Consider the following 19,996-nt stretch of genomic DNA (forward strand, 5'->3'; position numbering starts at 1 on the left):
TTGAGGGAGTGGAGCAGGTAAGATGCAGGCTACGTAGGTTTCTTAGCTTGAAGATGCTCCGATTGTCTGGCCCACTGGTTGCTCCTGATTGGATCCTCCGGGAGGAGACGCATGACGATTCGTGACCCTCCCAAGAATACTGGACGGAAAAGATGAATGGATGGATAAATGGATGCCGATTGCCGTTATGCTTATACTTGACAGATGTTAAAATCATTTTATAGACTATTTTCATAAAAACTATTTTGGGGCTTAAATAATACGATTTCAAATGTCAACAAGAAAATATCATCCTCAAAAATATGACAGAATCTACGTTTTCGGTTGCATTTTGAAACTCCAAGAGTTTCAATGTGTCGTATGTTAATTAGTTGTTATTGTCGATAAGGCTTTCTTTGATTTTTGTTTTTTTTTCTGTTTTCTATTTTCTTATTTATTTATTTATTTATTTGGCAGTCCCGTTACATTTATAGTAAAATCTGAAGAACTTGGTTTAATATTTGGAAGTCAAAAATTTCCCCAATTAGCCTTAAAACTTATCCATCGTCGTTAGTCAATAAAAGAAGAGCACACCAGACGAGATACTGCTCCAGCATGACCACTACGAAAAGAAGATGTCTGTGAAAGAATATATATGTCTGTGCGTGTATACATGTATGTATTCATGTGTGTGAATGTGTATGTATATATATATATATATATATATATATATATATATGCACACATATTTGCATATTCACAAACATACACAAGTGTGAGTGTGTTCGTGAGTGTAAAAAGTGAGTGTATATATACGCGTGTGCACCAATACGCGAGTGTATATCGTTTAATTCGCAATAGGCAAAACGTATTCCCTCCCGAGACTCACATGAGACATTTGTAAATATAGATGTGTATGTATTTATGTATATATATATATATATATATATATATATATGATCTCTTAGACAATAGATAAGAATGTCTTTTACTCTCCAGAGAAGCACAGCCCCGTCACATTTCCTGCTGGTCTGGCGGCATTCAGCGTCTTTGTTTACAGGTTAATGGCGGCGGTGGTGTAGGTGGTGGTGGTGGTGGTGGTGGTGGTGTCGTTGTTGCAGTTATTGGGGTGCCGATGGTGACGGTGGTGGCCGGGAGGTGTTCGGATGTTGGATGCAAGTTCTTGCGACGTGGCAATGGTGGAGGGACCCAGGAAATATTCTCTGTATAAATAAAAATTAGCAAAAATGGTGACTCGCTTCTGCGTGTACTGACTCTAGAGTCACTTACTGCGTAATCTCGAGACGTTCAGGGACATCCTGCGCGAACTGGAACGAGGGGAGAGTCGCGTCGGCATATGCAGACGACATCAATGTCCAAGACCTGATCGACGCTGCTCTGGAAGAATACGAGGCGGTGATCAGAGCAGAAATCACAGTTAGTGGCATAACTGTTCGTCCGTGCAGTCCGGCAGTGGCGCGGGACGTTAGATGAAGGGATCAATAGAATTGGTCGGAGTCTGGTTTGGTCCAAGTCTCCTCAAAGTGGAGAAGATCTGGAACGGGGTGACGGGGGTAGCCTCATCCAGAAAAGGGCTGATAAAAAGTTACTCCTGAGGGGCCGGGAAAAGGTGACCAATGTGTTTATACATAGCGTCATATTGTATGTGTGTGTGTGAACGTGTGTGTGTGTGTAGATATACATATAGATACACACACACACACACACACACACACACACACACATATATATATATTTATATAAACATACATACATATATATATATATATATATATATATATATATATATATATATATATATATATATATGTATATATATCGAGACAGATACACGTATTCCTTTATAAATGAATATATACATGTATATGTACTGGCTGTCTCTCTTTCACACACATACATATATATACACATAGGCACAAACACACGCATATATATACGCACCACATGCTACCCCAGACACTATATACACCCAGTTACAGATATTTCTAATGTATTCCGTTTGTCTTGTTTACTTAGTTTCTAACACAAAGAAATATTTTCAAACAAAACACGACGCACAGACACACAAACGCACGCGCACACACATATATTTCTGTGTCGTGTGCAAGCGTATATATATATGTATATATATATATATCATATATATATATATATATATATATATATATATATATATATATATATATATATATATATATACATACATATATATATATTATATACATATTACATATACATGTATGTATGTATGTATGTATGTATGTATATATACGCATATATATGGATACATGTCTGTCAGAGTGTGTTTTGTATATTTGTGTGGATCGACAAAAGATAAACGATATGCATGTATGTGTAAAATAATGTGCGTGTACATATATATATATATATATATATATACCTATATGTATGTATATCTATATTTACCTGACTATCAGTCTCTCTCTCTCTGTGTCTCTCTCTCTCTCTCTCTCTCTATCTATCTATCTATCTATCTATATATATATATATATATATATATACGTGTATGTGTATACACCAACACGCCTGAAACATATGAGATCTCATGTTTATTCATGTATATACGCACATGTATAATTTAAATATTTATATGTATATACATACATTTACACCACCCATAAATACACACACACTCTCTCTCATTTTCCCTATATATATATACGTGTGTGTCTGTGAGTGTGTGTGTATACATAAATACATTATTTATGCATGTGTGTGTGTGTATACATAGACACAGGCACAAACAGACATAAACACACACGTACATACAGTCATCTACCACCACCACCACCACCAGCACACCCAGGTTTCCCATCACTGGCGGAGTCTACAGCGACGATGGTTTCAATAACATGCGATACTTCTCCATAACCTCTCAAAACAAACAGGTATTTGGGTATATGTATAGAATAACAGTAACGGGTGGCAGTCGGGTGGATTGGTGCGGCATAGGAGGTCTGTGTATGGGGGTGGAGAGGTGATAAATATACGCTGGATAGAATGATGTGGCCGTGCAGGAGTATGTATGGGCGAGACTTGAGTATTTCAGTGAGGTGGCGTTGTGATGTTTTAAGAATTCTCTGGAATGGTGATGTCTGGGGTTCGTATTGGCTGCACGGATTTGATATTGCTGTCCTTTAACACCAGGTCAGTCTTGATTCTTCGGATTTACTATCAAAAGCAATCCAACGGTGACAATCACGTATTTTCCCTCTGTGCAGGAAACACAGTGCCATATTGTCGAACGTGTTCTTTATTGAAACAGATTTTGAGTGATATTTGGCTGTTATTTCTGCCAGGTCTAGCTACCATATACATACATATATACATACATAAGACAGTCAGGTGTGATTTGGGGGAAATCTGCCTGCTGTTTCTACCAGGTTTAGCTACCATGTAAAAGTCTCCCCTAAGGCTCATATATATATATATATATATATATATATATATATATATATATATATATATATATATATATATAAGATTCACTTGAATTAGGTACTTAAATTGAGACACCTTGCCAGTTCGGTATATATATATATATATATCTGAGGGGTGTACGAACAGTTCTGAGCCTTCAAGGCCTTTTGAGCCTTGAAGTCCTCTACCTTCATCAGAAGTCTTGTACCACGTTTTGTTTTTTGAGGCTCAAGACTTTTCATACACCCCTCGTGTGTGTGTGTGTGTGTGTGTATATGTATATATATATATATATATATATATATATATATATATATATATATATATATATATATATATATATATATATATATATACATGTATATATATGCCTATGTATATACTTGAGAGAGGGAGAGACAGAGAGGAGAAGAGAAAAGGAGAGGGTGAGATTCAAAGAAACAGACGTAAATTGTAGAATATAACCATACATATGGCGATACAAAAATATTTACATACTCAGATAGATACATACACGCATACATACACACACGCATACATACATACGCATACATACATACATACATACATACATACATGCATACAAAGAGACAGACAGACACATCATGTAGAAAATATCCCCCGTGTGTATATAATAGATCGTGGTGGAACAATTGACAAACAAGCTAACATATCCAAGATCAACACATTAGACCGTAAAAGCATGCTTGAAAAACACCGACGTAAACTGTTAAATAAACAAATAGCTACAATAATTCATTCCAGTGGGTTCCGTAACGCAGCTTTTAAACACATGTCTTCCCGAGGACTGCCACAGCACCATCGTCTCCGTACTTCTCAAGACCTCGCTTACAAGCATATATATATATATCATATATATATATATATATATATATATATATATATATATATATATATATATATATATATATATATATATATATATATATATATATATATATATAGATGTGTGTGTGAGAGACACATGAACACACGTACACACACACACACGTACACACACACACACGTACACACACACACACGTACGCGTTCGCACGCGCTCATATGCAGTGACATTTGCATTTATATATGTGTATATATTTATAAATGCATAAACATATATGATATATTGTGTCTGAAATGTATATATATATATATATGTATATATATATATATATATATATATATATATATATATATATATATATATATATATATGCGAGTCCATGTATATAAATGAAACCATATGAAAAAATAACGGGCATATATCTACCCGTCATGTACACACACACACACACACACACACACACACACACACACACACACACACACACACACACACACACACACACACACACACACGCACTTGTCACTTGTTCAAAATGACTGCCGTGTGTGTCAACAAAGCAACCAGCGCAGCAGGTTGTGAGGTACGCCATTTTTGAAACCGTTTCTTTCAGTTTTTTTGTCTTTTATTCCGAAACCAAAAAATTGCTTTGAGTAGTTGACTTAGGGTCCTCTCAGTAGATGGGTTCTATTAGTGTATTGTGTAGGGATAGATGTCACTCAAAGGGTTCGGGGATTTCATGAGAAAAAAGGGATCTTTTCTTTTTCGTATTTTTGTATTTTTTGTAGACAGGAACGAAGTACAAAGAAAAGCAAGAAAACATCTTGTGTTGTGAAATATTTATCGTGAAGTGTGTGTGTGTTGGTGTGCGTGTGTGTGTGGTTCTTTGTTCGTGTCCCGCCCCTCGATGACCTTGTAACAAATAAAAAACATTACCATCGTAGATATCATCATCATCACTACTATCGTTATTATTACTAAGATGGGGGGGGGGGAGCTGGCAGAATCGTTAGCATGCCGGGCAATATGCTTAGCGGCATTTCATCCGTTTTTTTACGTTCTGAGTTCAAATTCCGACGTGGTCGACCTTTCTTTTCAACTTGGGGTCTCTGAAAATAAGTAGCAGTTAAACACTGGAATTAATCGAAACAACTTACTCCTCTTCCCCCAAAATTTCAGGCCTTGTAGAAAAGATTATACAGGACGAAGGTTACAAAGGGTTTTTTTTCTTTTCGGACAAAACCCTTTGTAACCTTCGTCCTGTCTTTGTCCTGACATGTTTTTAATTTATATTAGCCCTTGTGGCCAATAAAACCAGAATTAATTATTATTATTATTGACTCCAAGTCTCACCCAGAGACCTCAAGAGACAACAAGTTAGAAGTTCCTGTTGGTGTTATGCCTAGGGTGTCATGTATTTGGTTTTGCACAAAGTATTGTCCTAGAGAATGTTTAAGAAAACAAGAAAATTATAAGTTTATTTTAAAGTTTGAGATTACATAGCATTTTACGTAGGATATGGGCAGTTCCCATGAGCATTATCTTTTGAATTTCTGCCATTTGGGGATTTCCTGGTATCTGAGCTAGGTCAGAATCAGCCCCTTTTGCTATCATTCCTATGACAACAGGTATTATTATTGTTATTATTATCATCATCATCATCATCATCCTCATAATTATTCTTATTCTCAAATTCATTTCTTCGCTTTCTTTCCCTTTCTCTCTCTCTCTCTCTCTCTCTCTCCCTGTCTTCGTTCGCTCTCCCGACTCGCGTGCAGCACACATCCCGACCCTGACCACAGAAGAAGTAGAACGAACGCTACGCGAAGGACCAATGCATGCTGATAACAACCTGAGCCAGTCGGCCTGGTCCTACCCAGTTTTCACCAGCTCCGATTCCTCCTACACTATGGCAAGACAAGGTAAGATCTTCCCTCCGTTTATCCGTCCGTCTTCTCCGCTCATTATTCCTTGCAAGGGTCATGGATGTAGAGTCCACAGGCCCCTCCTCCTCCTCCTCCTCCTCCTCCATAGGGTCCTATCGGAAGCAGCCATCACTACATTTTTCCTGCTGGATTCCCAACCATGAACAGCAGACACTATGGATGCCATCCGACTATCTTCTTGGTGAATAACGAGAGAAATATATTATGATAAAAATTTATCACAACAATTGTTTCGCAACTTAAAACATACAAAGATAATATATTTCATTATATTTTATACGCGGACTGAATCCAGCAAAAGGTAAGATAGACACACACACACACACACACACACACACACACACACACACACACACACACACACACACATATATATATATATATATATATATATACTTATACATACACATACAGAGCACTTCATTTCTCGTCTTGATTGTTGTAAATGCTATTCATACGAAGAGATGCGCGCGTACGCACACACACACACACACACACACACACACACACACACATAAACACGCTTACACTCATATACGCATGTGTATGTGTGTATGTGTGTATGTGTGTATGTGTGTGTGTGTGTTTTACGCTTTTCACTTTCAAAGTGGTTTGACATTCGCTTCTCTTCACTGACGAAAGTGTGTGTGTGTGTGTGTGTGTCCTTAAAACAGATGAAATATAAAAAAAAAAAGCATACAGATACAACTGAAGAGGAAAGCGATAGCGAAACAGTGGTTATGTGTGAGTATGTGTACATGTTGTGTATGTGGATGCGAGTGTATATCTATATGTCTACATGTGTGTGTGTGGTTTAGTGACGGAAAGCGAAACGAACGGATGGAGTCGTGCGTGCGTATGTGTGTCTAAGGAGGGGGTGACCGCCTAAAGTGGAAAGGGTGCAGGATGTTAAGAGGGGAGGTTGGTGATGATGATGCTGGAATTGGTGACGGCACCGTCGAGGGGGTGGGGCGAGGGGCGAGGGGCAGATAATTGGAAGCCTGCGGAGGGGTGGAGGGAACGTTATCCCGGCGCAATTCTGTCAAGAAAAAAACTAGAAAAAAACAATATACAAACAAGAGTGATATGTTGGTAGGTGTTGGTCGTGGTTAGATTGGTGAAGAGCGTAGGTCAGAATGAAGGAACTCTGACGAGTCCCCGTTGCTGGCTTTCCTTTTACTTTTTTGCATTTTATTATTTTTTATTTTATATTCTTTACATTCAATGTAATTCATTTTCTGAGTTTTTCAATGGAACAATTTTCCAAAGACAGCTTTCGCATGAATTAGCTTTAATGGTCGAGTCGAGTATGTGTGTGTGTGTGTGTGTGTGTGTGCGTGTGGGGGGTTATTTTTAAAATATATTTGTGTGTGAACGTGCGTATGTGTGTGTATATATATATATATATATACACAAACACATGTATATATATATATATATATATATATATATATATATATATACACGACGAGCTTCTTACAGTTTCCTACTACCAAATTCGCTTAAAATGATCGGCCTGAGGCTAATAGTAGAAGACATTTGCCCAAGGGGCCCCGCAGTGGGACTGAACCCAGAACTGTCTGGTTGGGAAGCAAGCTTCTTACCACACAGCCATCTATGCATTCCTTATATGTATACATATGTATGTGTATAGGTGTGTATGTATGCATGTATGTGTGTGTATATGTATGTATGAGTGTGTGTGTTAATATGTATGCATGCATGTATGAATGAATGTATGCATGTGTGTATGTTTTGCATGTATGTATCTATGCATGTAGGCATGTAGGTAGGTATGTATGTGTGTATGCACGCATGTCTATGTGTGTAAATATCCAGTCCCACAGTATTAACATGTAAAGAAGTTTTGGGTGGCGGTCTGCCGGGTGGGGGGGGGGCGAGACAAGCTGAGAGCGGGGTGGGAGCGGGGGTGGGTGGGTGGAGAGGGATGTGAGACGAGATGTCAGTAGGTCACGGGATTCGCGTCAAACAGTTAACTGCCGCCGCCGCCGCCGCCGCCGCTTCTAATATCCCCCATTCAGATTATTGCTGTCGTACAGTAGTAGTAGTAGTAGTAGTAGTAGTAGTAGTAGTAGTAGTAGTGGTAGTAGTAGTAGTGGTAGTGGTAGTAGTAGTAGTAGTAGTAGTAGAATGAGCGCTTAGCTGATATTGCTGATGACGATGGTGATGATTACGACGGTGGTGGTGATGATGATGATGATGATGATGAAGAGGAGGAGGAGGAGGGTGGCGATGTCGGCAGTGGTGGTGATGATGATGATGATGATGAATTGTCGCTTGTCTCTTTCCTCAAATGTTTACCCTCGTTCTCACGTGTTAAACTGGATAACAACAACAACAACAACAACATCAATACCAATATTAACATTCAGCAATTCACAAGTTACAAAATACCCACGCTGCTCCCCCCCTGCCCCCACCCCGATACCACCAATCCAACTATGTCCCACCCACCCACCCATTTTACAGGGCACTTACACCATTTCCGGTTTCGTAACAATTGTAATTGGCCAATTATGAACACGCACACACACACACATACATAGAGTATAAACGTATATACATATGCATACATACATACATATGCACACAAACATATATATATACACACAGAGCATAAATAAACATACATACATATACATACATACATACATACACACACACACACACATATATGTATGCGTTCGTTTATACTTTGTGTGTGACATTATATATATATATATATACATACATACATGCTCACATACGTCTAAAGATTTACGCAAAAATTGAGAAATACGAGGTTTTACGAAAAAAAAAAGCAACAAAATTGACACGCATTCCCTAAATCCACCCTATAAGCGGCACAGTGAAGATGTGTAAGATATTTCAAAGATTCTTCAACTGAGATTCTTTCAGGGAATCGATGCACATATTTGGACGTCTGTATCGAGAGTTCAACTAACAAATACAACCACATATTTACGAACACCAGGAACTCTCTTAACTCTTTTAGAAAGAGCTTAAATCTCAAACAAGAACACTTACCCGTATACATACATACGTGTGTCGTCTGCTCGTGCGTGTATGAGTAATATTTATATATATTTATATATGTTTATACTTGTATGAGCTTGCGTATGTATGTGGAGGTATATGTTTTTGTACATGTTCTTTAATACATACATACATACATGCATGACACACACACACGAACGCATAGAGATAGATAGATAGATAGATAGATAGATAGATAACTAAGTAGATATATATATATATATATACATACATACAGAACAACAGGCAGACTGATAGCTATACAATTACAAACGTCAGACAGGTGCGCAGTCAACCTGCCTACCTACCAAACACAATATGAGTATATATATATATATATATATATATATATATATATATATATATATATATATATATATATATATATACACATATATATGTATGTATGTATATAGACAGTTGTTAACTCTATTAAACATCCTATGTACACATGTTAAAGGTGTGTGTTTTTTTTCTGCAGCATCAGCCAATTTTTGTCTAAACTACAAACAGATCAAATGTCACTAGACAACAACAAGATCAACAACATCCTCTACAACCACTTCTCTTTTGCCTTCTTTGAAATTCCTGTTTTTATTCCTCTTCTTGCTGTTGTCAATTACATGAATGTTGTTGCTGTTCTTGTTCTTGTTCATTGTTGTTCTTACTGCTGTGAAGTGTCGCTTTCACTTCTGGCATTATGAACGTTGTTGCTGACTCTTCTTCTTCGTCTTCTTCTTCGTCTTCTTCTTCGTCTTCTTCTTCCTCGTTCTCTTCCATTTCTTCTTTCTTTTTCTTCTTTTTCTCCACTTTTCCATTTTCTTCTCATTCTTCTTCTTCTCCTCCGTCTTCTCCTCCTCCTTCTACTTCCTCTCCCTTTCCTATTGCTTCGTTTTTACATTTCCTTCTTTTCCATTTTCCCCTTTTCTTCTTCTACTCTTCCCCCTCCTCTCCCCTTTCTTCATCTTCTTCTCTTTCGTCTCCTTTATTCTTTTCTTTCTTTTATGTCTCTTCATTTTCTTCCACTTTCTCTCATAATTTTTCTTTTTGTTCTTCTTTTTTCCTCTCCTTCTTTCTCTTTCTTTTTTCCTCCCCTCCTTCTCTTCTCGTTATTCTTCTCTCCGAGGATTTCTTTCTCCTCCACCTCCTCCTCCTCCTCCTCCTCATCTTCTGCATCTTTTCTTTCTTATTCTCCTTCCATTTCCTCTTTTACTTCTTCATTCAGCTCTTCTTCCTTTTCCTCTTCTTATCAATTCCAACCATGACAACCCAAACTGATATTTCCTTTCAGCCTTGGATAACATTAAGCCAACCTGGATATCTTTGTCTTAAGGACATTCAATTTTTTCTCAGAGATTTGGTTGCTATTTCTAGCAGGTCTACCTACCATGTTACGGACTCCCTCAATGGCTCTTACATGTATGTGTATGTGTGCGTGCGCGAGTGCCTGCATATATGTGTGTGCGCGTGTATATATATATATATATATATATATATATATATATGTATGTATACACACACACACACACGTGCAAGCAATAGTGCGTTAAGCTGCGTATAATTGTTTGTTAAATGCTTGCTTAATTACCAGACAAATGTCTGAGTCTTCACACACACACACACACACACTCTGTCTAAATCAAATTCCATTCTCCCGATCAAGTGATCGATTCAGTCACAGTCGACAGGTGTTCGATGGCCAATCACAACGATAACAACAAATACCTACACACACACACACACACACACACACACACACACACACATATATATATATATATATATATATATATATATACGCACACATATTCAGGCATGTATGTTTCCACGTAGCTCTGCTTGTACATACGTGTGTGTATGTGAGCGTGTGTCTATATATATATATATATATATATATATATATATATATATATATATATATATATACACATACATACAAACCCAATCACGATCAAACATATATATATATATATATAATACAAAGAATATATATACATGTATACACACATATATGTACATACTTACATCTACATGTGTATATACATGCATATCAGGGTACAGGACGTTAGAACAATAAACTACAGACAACGGAACGAACACATAGGAAAACGGAAAGCCACTTGGAATATCCCTTCATCAGCTGTCTCTATTCTATCTAGACGTTTCGAAGACAAGACAGAACGTACTCTAGAATAGTCTCTTCCTGAGTAGTGGATCAACCCACTACACAGAGGATTCCAAGGTGGCAAACACAAACCAAGACAGGAAAAAAATGGACAGTGAAAACAACATTCAAAAGCCGTACGGCCAAACGCAAATCTGAGGCAGAACGCTAGTAGTTCGTCTTGCCTTCACAGCGGCTGGAGTGAAAAGAAAGTTGACCACAGGTCACACGAGAGCAGAGAGGATGGTGGAGGGAGGAAGTGGAACAAGGAGGAAGGGACAGAAGCAGTGAAGTAGAGGCCAGGACAGAGGGGTAGATGGGAAGATAGAGGAAGACAGATAGATAAATATATATATATATATATATATATATATATATATATATATATATATATATATATATATATATATATATATATACGTATATATAGTCGTACACTCATAAGTATACACATACACATATACAGTATATACGATGATGATGATGATGGACTCTTCTGTCGAAGACGTACAAGCGTTTACCTTTTGCCGAACGATCTGCCCAAATGATTCGTTTATAGTGATCAAATGTTCGTGCCACACATTAGCTCTCTCTCTCTCTCTCTCTCTCTCTCTCTCTCTCTCTCTCTCTCTCTCTCTCTCCCTCCATGAAATTGACGTTACCTGTACAGGTGCGACGGTGTGCCACGCGTCAGGTATCGAAATGATCGCAGAGCAAACGTGAAATGAAGTGTTTTGCTCAAGAACACAGCGCACCACTAGGTCGAGGAATTGAAACCACGATCTCGCGTGTTGGGTGTGTTTACACCCTTGTAACTTAACGGATCGACAAAAGAAACCGACAGAATGAGTATCGGGCCTTAAAAACTGTACAGGAACGATTCGTTCGACTAAAAATTCTTTAATGCGGTGCCCCAGCATGGCTACAGTCTAATGACTGAAAGAAGTAAAAGATAACAGATCAATGACATACACACACACACACACACACACGTATATATATATACACACTCACATAAATATATATATATATATATATATATATATATATATATATATATATATATATATATATATATATAATATATGCATACATACACACATACATACACACACACACACACACATAGATGAGACGATGGTCTTTTGCGATAGTTTTTGATGATCGTTCAAAGAGGTTTTGAAACATGCAAAGGAAACAGAACAACCAACAAAAACAAACAAACGATCATCATCATCATCAACAAGAAGTTAGATGTTAACAGATGCGTGTTCGGTCTTAGTAGTTGTCAACGTTACCCACCTCCGACCTATCACTCCCCACCCCCACCCACCACCACCACCACCCCTTCCCCTGGCGGCAGCAATGTGAGCGGTTTTGCAACTCCAAACCAGCTTCCGGTTTACGCTGGCAATGACAATGGAAGACAATAGTTGAACAGATACACACTTCCGGTTCGACTCGATGGAGATGGCAGGAATTAATGAGGGCCTCCATTTCTGTCCCCCCCCTCTCTCTCTCTCTTTCTTTCTTTCGTGTATATGTTTGAATCTATTTTAGTGTGCGCTTGTGTGTATATGCATGTATGTGTGCGTGTGTGTCTGTGTGTATATGTATGAGTGTATCTGACTGCGTTTTTGTTCTTCTTCACCAATATGCATGTATATATATGTATGTATATGCGAATGTGCGTATATACATACGCATATATGTGTGTATATATGAGTGTTTGCAAAGGAGGGGGATAGAGAGGGGGCAGAGCTTTAATTAGTTCCCGTCATTTGGTTTGTTTAAATCCCTGGGGTTCACAATTTTGGGAAAATCCCGTCCCTCTTTGCAGGTCTACATACATACATACATATGTGCATGCACGCATGCATACACGAATATTTGTGTATATATAAATATATTTGTCTGTGTATATATACATACATATACATATATATGTTTATATATATATATATATATATATGTTTATATATATATATATATATATATATATATATATATATATATATAGTTGAAATTTATAGAAAAACAAAAGACAAAGACAGGTGTATAAACAACGAGTGGGTGTATAAGTTTGACGCTCGGGAAAGTGAAAAAATCTTTTACGTTTCGAACTTACGCTCTTCAACAGAAAGAAATAAGAGAAAATAAACAGAGTGAATACACACACACACACACACACACACACACACACACACACACACACACACACACACACACACACACACACATATATATAAAGTCTTCAAAATGTCACTATAGCATGGCCGCAGTCTGAGTGAAATCAATAAAATATAAATAAATAAAAGATACATGTTTGTGTGTGTGTGTGCATCGAAAGAAATCGAGATATAATGTATGTATATTTTTATATGTACACATACACACACATGCATACACACTCAGACACACACACACATACACACACACACACACACACACACACACACACACACACACACACACGTGTAATAACTTTCAAGAAGCCAACCAACCGAAGAAAGAACACAAATATAATCATCCCACACACACACACGTATATACCAGTCATATAGAAAAAAAACATGGCTACTTTAACCTAGAAACTATACGAACAACCTCTCCATCATGCCCATCCCTCCCTACCATCATCACTACCACAGTTTATCTATCCGTCTCTCGAACGCTAACACCAACGACGTTTCGAACTCTGCCGTCGGACATTTTCACGCTGAACGAAAAGGCCAGAGGCGGGAAATGGAATCTTTACATGTTTCTTTATCTATTTATTTATCATTTGCTCGTTTCTTTGGCCCCTGTTTTTCGGTTTTTGTTTTGTTTTTACTTCAAGCCTTCGTTGCCTCTTTTCTTCGGATGATCCCTTTCTCATTCTTTCTTCTTTTTCGTCGTGTATCTATCTGTCTGTCTGTCTATCTATCCATCCATCTATCTATCTATCTCCCTATCTATCTAACTATTTATCAATCCCTCCATCTATCTATCTATCTATCCATCAATCTATTTATCTAAATATCCATCTATCTAACCGTCTATCTACCTATTTATCTAAATATCTATCTATCCATCTATTTATCTATCTCCCTACCTATCTATATATCTGTCTATATACGCATGTTTATGGATATCACAATATCTTGTGGACATGATATGAATCTCTCTCTCTCTCTTCACCTATCTCTCTCTCTCTCTCTTCACCTCTCTCTCTCTCTCTTTATTTGTCCCCCCTCCTCTTACCAGCTCCATCAACATGTGATTTATGTTTTCGTTATTGGTCTATTCATTTACTTTATTAATGCCAGTAATTGCTGTTACGCTATTTTCTTTCCCTCCCTCTGTGTATGTGTGTTTGGTAGCGTTAACATTGTGTCCTGGGGCCAACTACTTAAACAGGGAGACCGACCACTTACACACACACACACATATATGTATGAGTATGTGTGTGCAGACGTGTGTTTGTACGTGTGTATATATATATATATATATATATATATATATATATATATATATGTATGTGTGTGTGTGTATTTGTATATATATATATGTGTGTATATATATATATATATATATATATATACACACACACACACATATATATATACAAATACACACACACATACATACACACACGTATATATATTTATATATATACGTATCTGTGTATGTCTGTGTTTAATATGCATCTGTGATGTGTGTGTTTTACTGCATTACTATTCTCGCCCGCATCCTCAACACCACCCAGTCCGCTCCCCCACCGCCACTGCCATCACCACCACCACATGACCGCCCCTCCCCTCCCCTCCCCTCCCCCTCCCCTCCCCTCCCCCCCTCCCCTCCCCTCCCCTCCACCGCGCCTCTCCATCGCTGTTCTTTCTTCCTCTCTCTCTCTGTCGTCAGGACGCGCCATTGTCTCCGGTTGACCGAACACAAAACCAAACTGGCTTTATTGAATAAGAAACACCAGCAGAAAGTGATCACCATAACATTGTAGGACACCACCACCCCCGCCTAATGCAGCACCACACCACATTCGTGCACACTAGGGCCCTATCGACATGGTAGCTAGACCTGCTAGAAATAGCACCCAAATCTCCCTCAAGTTACACCCTACTGTCTTATGTTTGTGTATATGTATGTATGAGCTAATGAGGGAGACCGCTACATGGTAGCTTGACCTGGTAGAAATAGCACCTAGATCTCCCTCAAGTTACACCCTACTGTCTTATGTATGTTTATATGTATGTATGAGCTAATGAGGGAGGCCTCTACATGGTAGCTTGACCTGGTAGAAATAGCAACCAAATCTCCCTCTAGTCACCCTACTGTCTTATGTATATATGTATGTATGCATCTATGTTATGTACGAAGTGGGTACCCAAAAGAAGCCGGAATTTTGCAATATCATTTTATTCACTTAGTTTTACATGCTTACACATCGATCCAGACGGGTTTTCCACTTTTCGAAGCGGTGCTGGAACTCTTGCGAAGTGATACCCTTTTACGCCTCCGTTGTATTTTTTTCCCCTCACCTCTTCCACATCTGCAAATTCTGTAGAACCAGCTTTCGTCACTAGTGATGACCTTCGATAGAAGACCCAGACGGACTTCCAAACATTCTTTCAGTTCGCAACACGCATTCACTGGTGACTATTTTTGATCTTCTGTGAACAAACGAGGCACGAATCTTGCTGCAACTCTTTTCATTCACAGTTCCTTGCTCAAAATTCGTCGGCAGGAGCTCCAGGACATACCAGTCATATCAACAGGTTTGTCAATTGTTCGGTGACGGTCCAGCAAGATCAGTTCGTGAATTTTCATGACGTTTTCATTCGTTCGAGAGGTCGACAGTCGTCCTGAACGAAGTTGGTCCTCAAGCGACAAGTGACCATCCGAAAAGCATGGAAACCACTCGTGAACTTGTGTTTTGCTCGTGGCATCATGGCAGTGTCCTTGTAAGCTGTTTGAAGCACGACAACTGTTTCGGCTGCCGTTTTCCCCAACAAAAAACAGAATTTCACGGAAGCATGCTGTTCCTTCGTTTCAGCCATCGTAGAAATTGACGAACGGGGGAGAAGGAGTTGTTGTTGTTGTTGTTGCCGTCAGTGCTGCTGGAGCTGCCACAGGTGCTGCAGCTGTTGTCGTTGTGGTGGTCATCCCTGGCCCTGGCGTTGGCGCTACTGTCGCCGATGGTATGGGTGCCGTCGTTGCTAATATTGAGTGTGCGGCCGGTAGCTTCGCTGGCGCAGCTGCTGGTGTCGGTGTGGTGGTCATCTCCGGCCGTAGTGTCGTTGGCGTCAGTGTTGTTGTTTCTGCTGCCGATACCGCCGCTGCTGCTGCTTTTACTATGATCGCTAGTATCACCACAGCCTCATAGATGACCCCTTTGACCTCGCATTGGCCTCCCACAAGATAGTCATTGTACACCCTGTAAGAGCAACCAGCATATGGGAAAGCAATTCCATTAGTTTCCCAAGACTTTGGTGATTTTGATCTTTCGTATGGATGTGAGAGTTGGACTCTTGCCGCTGACCGAGAGCAAAGAATCCAGGCTGCTACACGTTCCGTGCACAGAGCACAAAGCAAACGGCTTTGTCAGGTAACAAATGAACGAATGCGCTCACAGACAGGAACCACTCCTCGCGCAGGTAAAAAGACGAAGGCTGGCCTGCTATGGTCATCTATCTCACTACAAATTCCAATCCAAAACCATTCTTCGGGGCACATTTGAGGGAGGCTGACACAGAAAACTCTGCTTTGACAACACCGAAGACTGGACGGAGGAGAGAGCGACCAGTGGCGGACGGCTGCTGACTATGAAAACATCTAGAGTGGCAGCACCCCAATGATTGGCCTTCATATTTTAAGCATGTAGAGTTTGATTTGGCTGCTATTTCTAGCACAACAAATGACTATGTGATGTATCCCTTGCCGACACATGTTTGTATAATGTGTGTATGTGTTTGTGAGTTTGTTGTGTATGTGTGTGAATACTTGGTATGTGTGTGTTTGTGTGCGTGTGTCTGCATAATATAAATGATTGTGTGGGGGTGTACGTATTGTATTTGTGTGCATATTTAGTGCGTGAATGTTTGTATCAATGTATGAATGTGTATGAGTTTAAATACGCGTATATTTGTGCATTTTTGTGTACATATATGTAAGTATATGTGTGGGCCAATGTCTGTGTTTGTATGTGTGTGTGTGTGTGTGTGTGTGTGTGCACCTGTCTGTGATATATATATATATGTATGAATAAATGTGTGAATGTGTGTGTGTGTGTGTGTGTGTATGCGTCATTTTATAACTGTTCGTGTGTGTATGTGTGTTTCTATGATATTCGCCTTAAGTAACTTCATTGGCGCGAAACGAGACAAAGGCATTCTGGGATAGATCCGTTCTCAATACTTAGTGCGTTAAACAAAAGCATAAGAAACATCAAATATGACATACAAATATACAGTGTATGTGTGTGTATATGTGTGTGTGTATGTATGTATATTTATAAGTACACGTACATACACGCACACGCACACATACATATATATGTATGCATGCATGTATAGGTATTTGTACACACACATAGGGAAAAATGAGAGGTGATGGGGAGAGAGCGGAGAGAGAGAGAGAAAGATACTCAAGTATACGTATGTCTAAATGCATATCTATTTAGTATGTGTATATATACATATACGTATATGTAGATAGGTTATACTTATTTACTGTGCGTGTGTGTGTGTGTGTGTGTAGTATAATGGTTTATGACAGGACTGGGACACGTAAAACTGCTTAGAAGCGAAAGCGAAAGTGAAAGTACGCGGCTCGTTCATTCAAATTCGCATCTCAGGCCGGCGCGGTCGTTTCTAGTTTGTGGTTTGGCGCAATTTTTGTTTTCACACCTCGGATAACACTTAAAGCCGGGTCGAAGATACGCGTATTTATATATACACCTAAATACAGATTGAGGGATATTCCAAGGACCAGACACCTCCGTTGAAGACAAAATAGTAATAATAATAATAATAGCAACAGCAACAATGGCGATGATTTCATTTATTAGCCACAAGGACCGAAGACATTGAGGGCTAAATGAAAAGATGAAATGTAACACGCAAAAAGGTGGGGTTTACAGAGATCTGAAGGAGACACAACAATAATAAGGATAAAACGAAAGGATATGAAAATGGAAATAAGGAAAATAAATTAATAGAAGCCCTAAGAGCGGGGCAATCCCTTTAAGGTAATTCGGGGAAACCCTCCCCAAAAAATCCTGGATTACTTTGTGCTTTCTCCAAGGCATCGGAAGTCTCTTCTACCAGTTTCTTTTCTCCCCCTTTGAGTAGATCCATTCAACCTCATCCAGTCTTGCCGCTCACGAAAATAGATGAAGAAAAATGTGACATTAAGAAACAAATCATTTCATTTATCGAAAAGTAATTTTTTAAGTTTGGAAATATCGACATTTTTTATCGACCCCCAACCGATGAAAAGTGAATTTGACCTCGGCGGAATTTGAACTCAGGGCGTAAAGCCGGAAGAAGAAAATAATAAAAATAATAACTCTTTCTGATTTTGTCTCTAGACCAGCAATTTTTGAGGAGAGGGGTCCCTCGGTAACATCGACGCAAGTACACAACTGGTACTTATTGGATGAGACGCAAAATCGACGTCGGTGGAATTTGAACTGAGAACGTAAAGTTTGGAAAAAAATTAATAAAAATAATAATTCTTTCTACTATAGACTCAAAACCTGGAATTTTGTGGGGAGGGTGTAAGTCGATTACATCGACTGCAGGACTCAACTGGAACTTTCTTTATCGACCCTGAAAAGATGTAAGGCAAAGTCGACCTCGGCGGAATTTGAACCGAGGACGAGAAGAGCCGGATGCTGCAAAAAAAAAAAAAATGTTTCGCAAAAACGTAAGGCAAGCAATATTTGAGAGAAGAGAAAGTGTCGGTTATTATATGAGCCCAAGTATATCACTGGTATTAGGACTTCCTTTCATCGACCCCACGAACGAGGAAAATTGATGTCGACCTGCGCGAGAATTGAACCCAGGAAGTGACTAATTGGAAATTAAGTACAGTAATACTTGTTTATTGGAAAGAGAATAAAGAAGGCAGAAAAGGAAGAAATATCTTTGGAAAGTTCCAGAGACAAATGTTTTGCGAGAAAAAAAAAACCCAAAGTAACAACAAAGGAATTTAAAACGGGAAAAGGGAAACGTTCGGAAATATACACACACACATACACACACAGATACATACGTACATACATACACACACATACTTACATACACACACACATACGTACATGCACACATACATATATACACACATACATACTTACATACATAAATACATACATACAAACATATATACATACATACATAAATACAAACATACACACATAGATACATACATATATATATATATACATACATACATACACGCATAGAGTACTCAATACCATATTAGTAAAGTATTCACTAATTAAATAGTCTTACATTTTTACATTCCACCACTACTACTACTACT

General features: G+C 38.6%; 1 protein-coding gene across 1 annotated transcript in view; it reads left to right on the forward strand.

Annotated features, from left to right (window-relative positions):
• LOC106882211 (uncharacterized) overlaps positions 1-19,996 on the forward strand; it is a 62,578-nt gene that overhangs the window by 27,222 nt on the left and 15,360 nt on the right. Inside the window, exon 2 of the mRNA XM_089346068.1 lies at positions 6,067-6,210. Coding sequence (XP_089202194.1) covers positions 6,067-6,210 — 144 coding nt within the window. The remainder of the gene's footprint in view (positions 1-6,066; positions 6,211-19,996) is intronic.

This window comes from Octopus bimaculoides, chromosome 30 (genome assembly GCF_046866305.1).
Source record: "Octopus bimaculoides isolate indiv1 chromosome 30, ASM4686630v1, whole genome shotgun sequence".
NCBI classification, from domain to species: domain Eukaryota; kingdom Metazoa; phylum Mollusca; class Cephalopoda; order Octopoda; family Octopodidae; genus Octopus; species Octopus bimaculoides.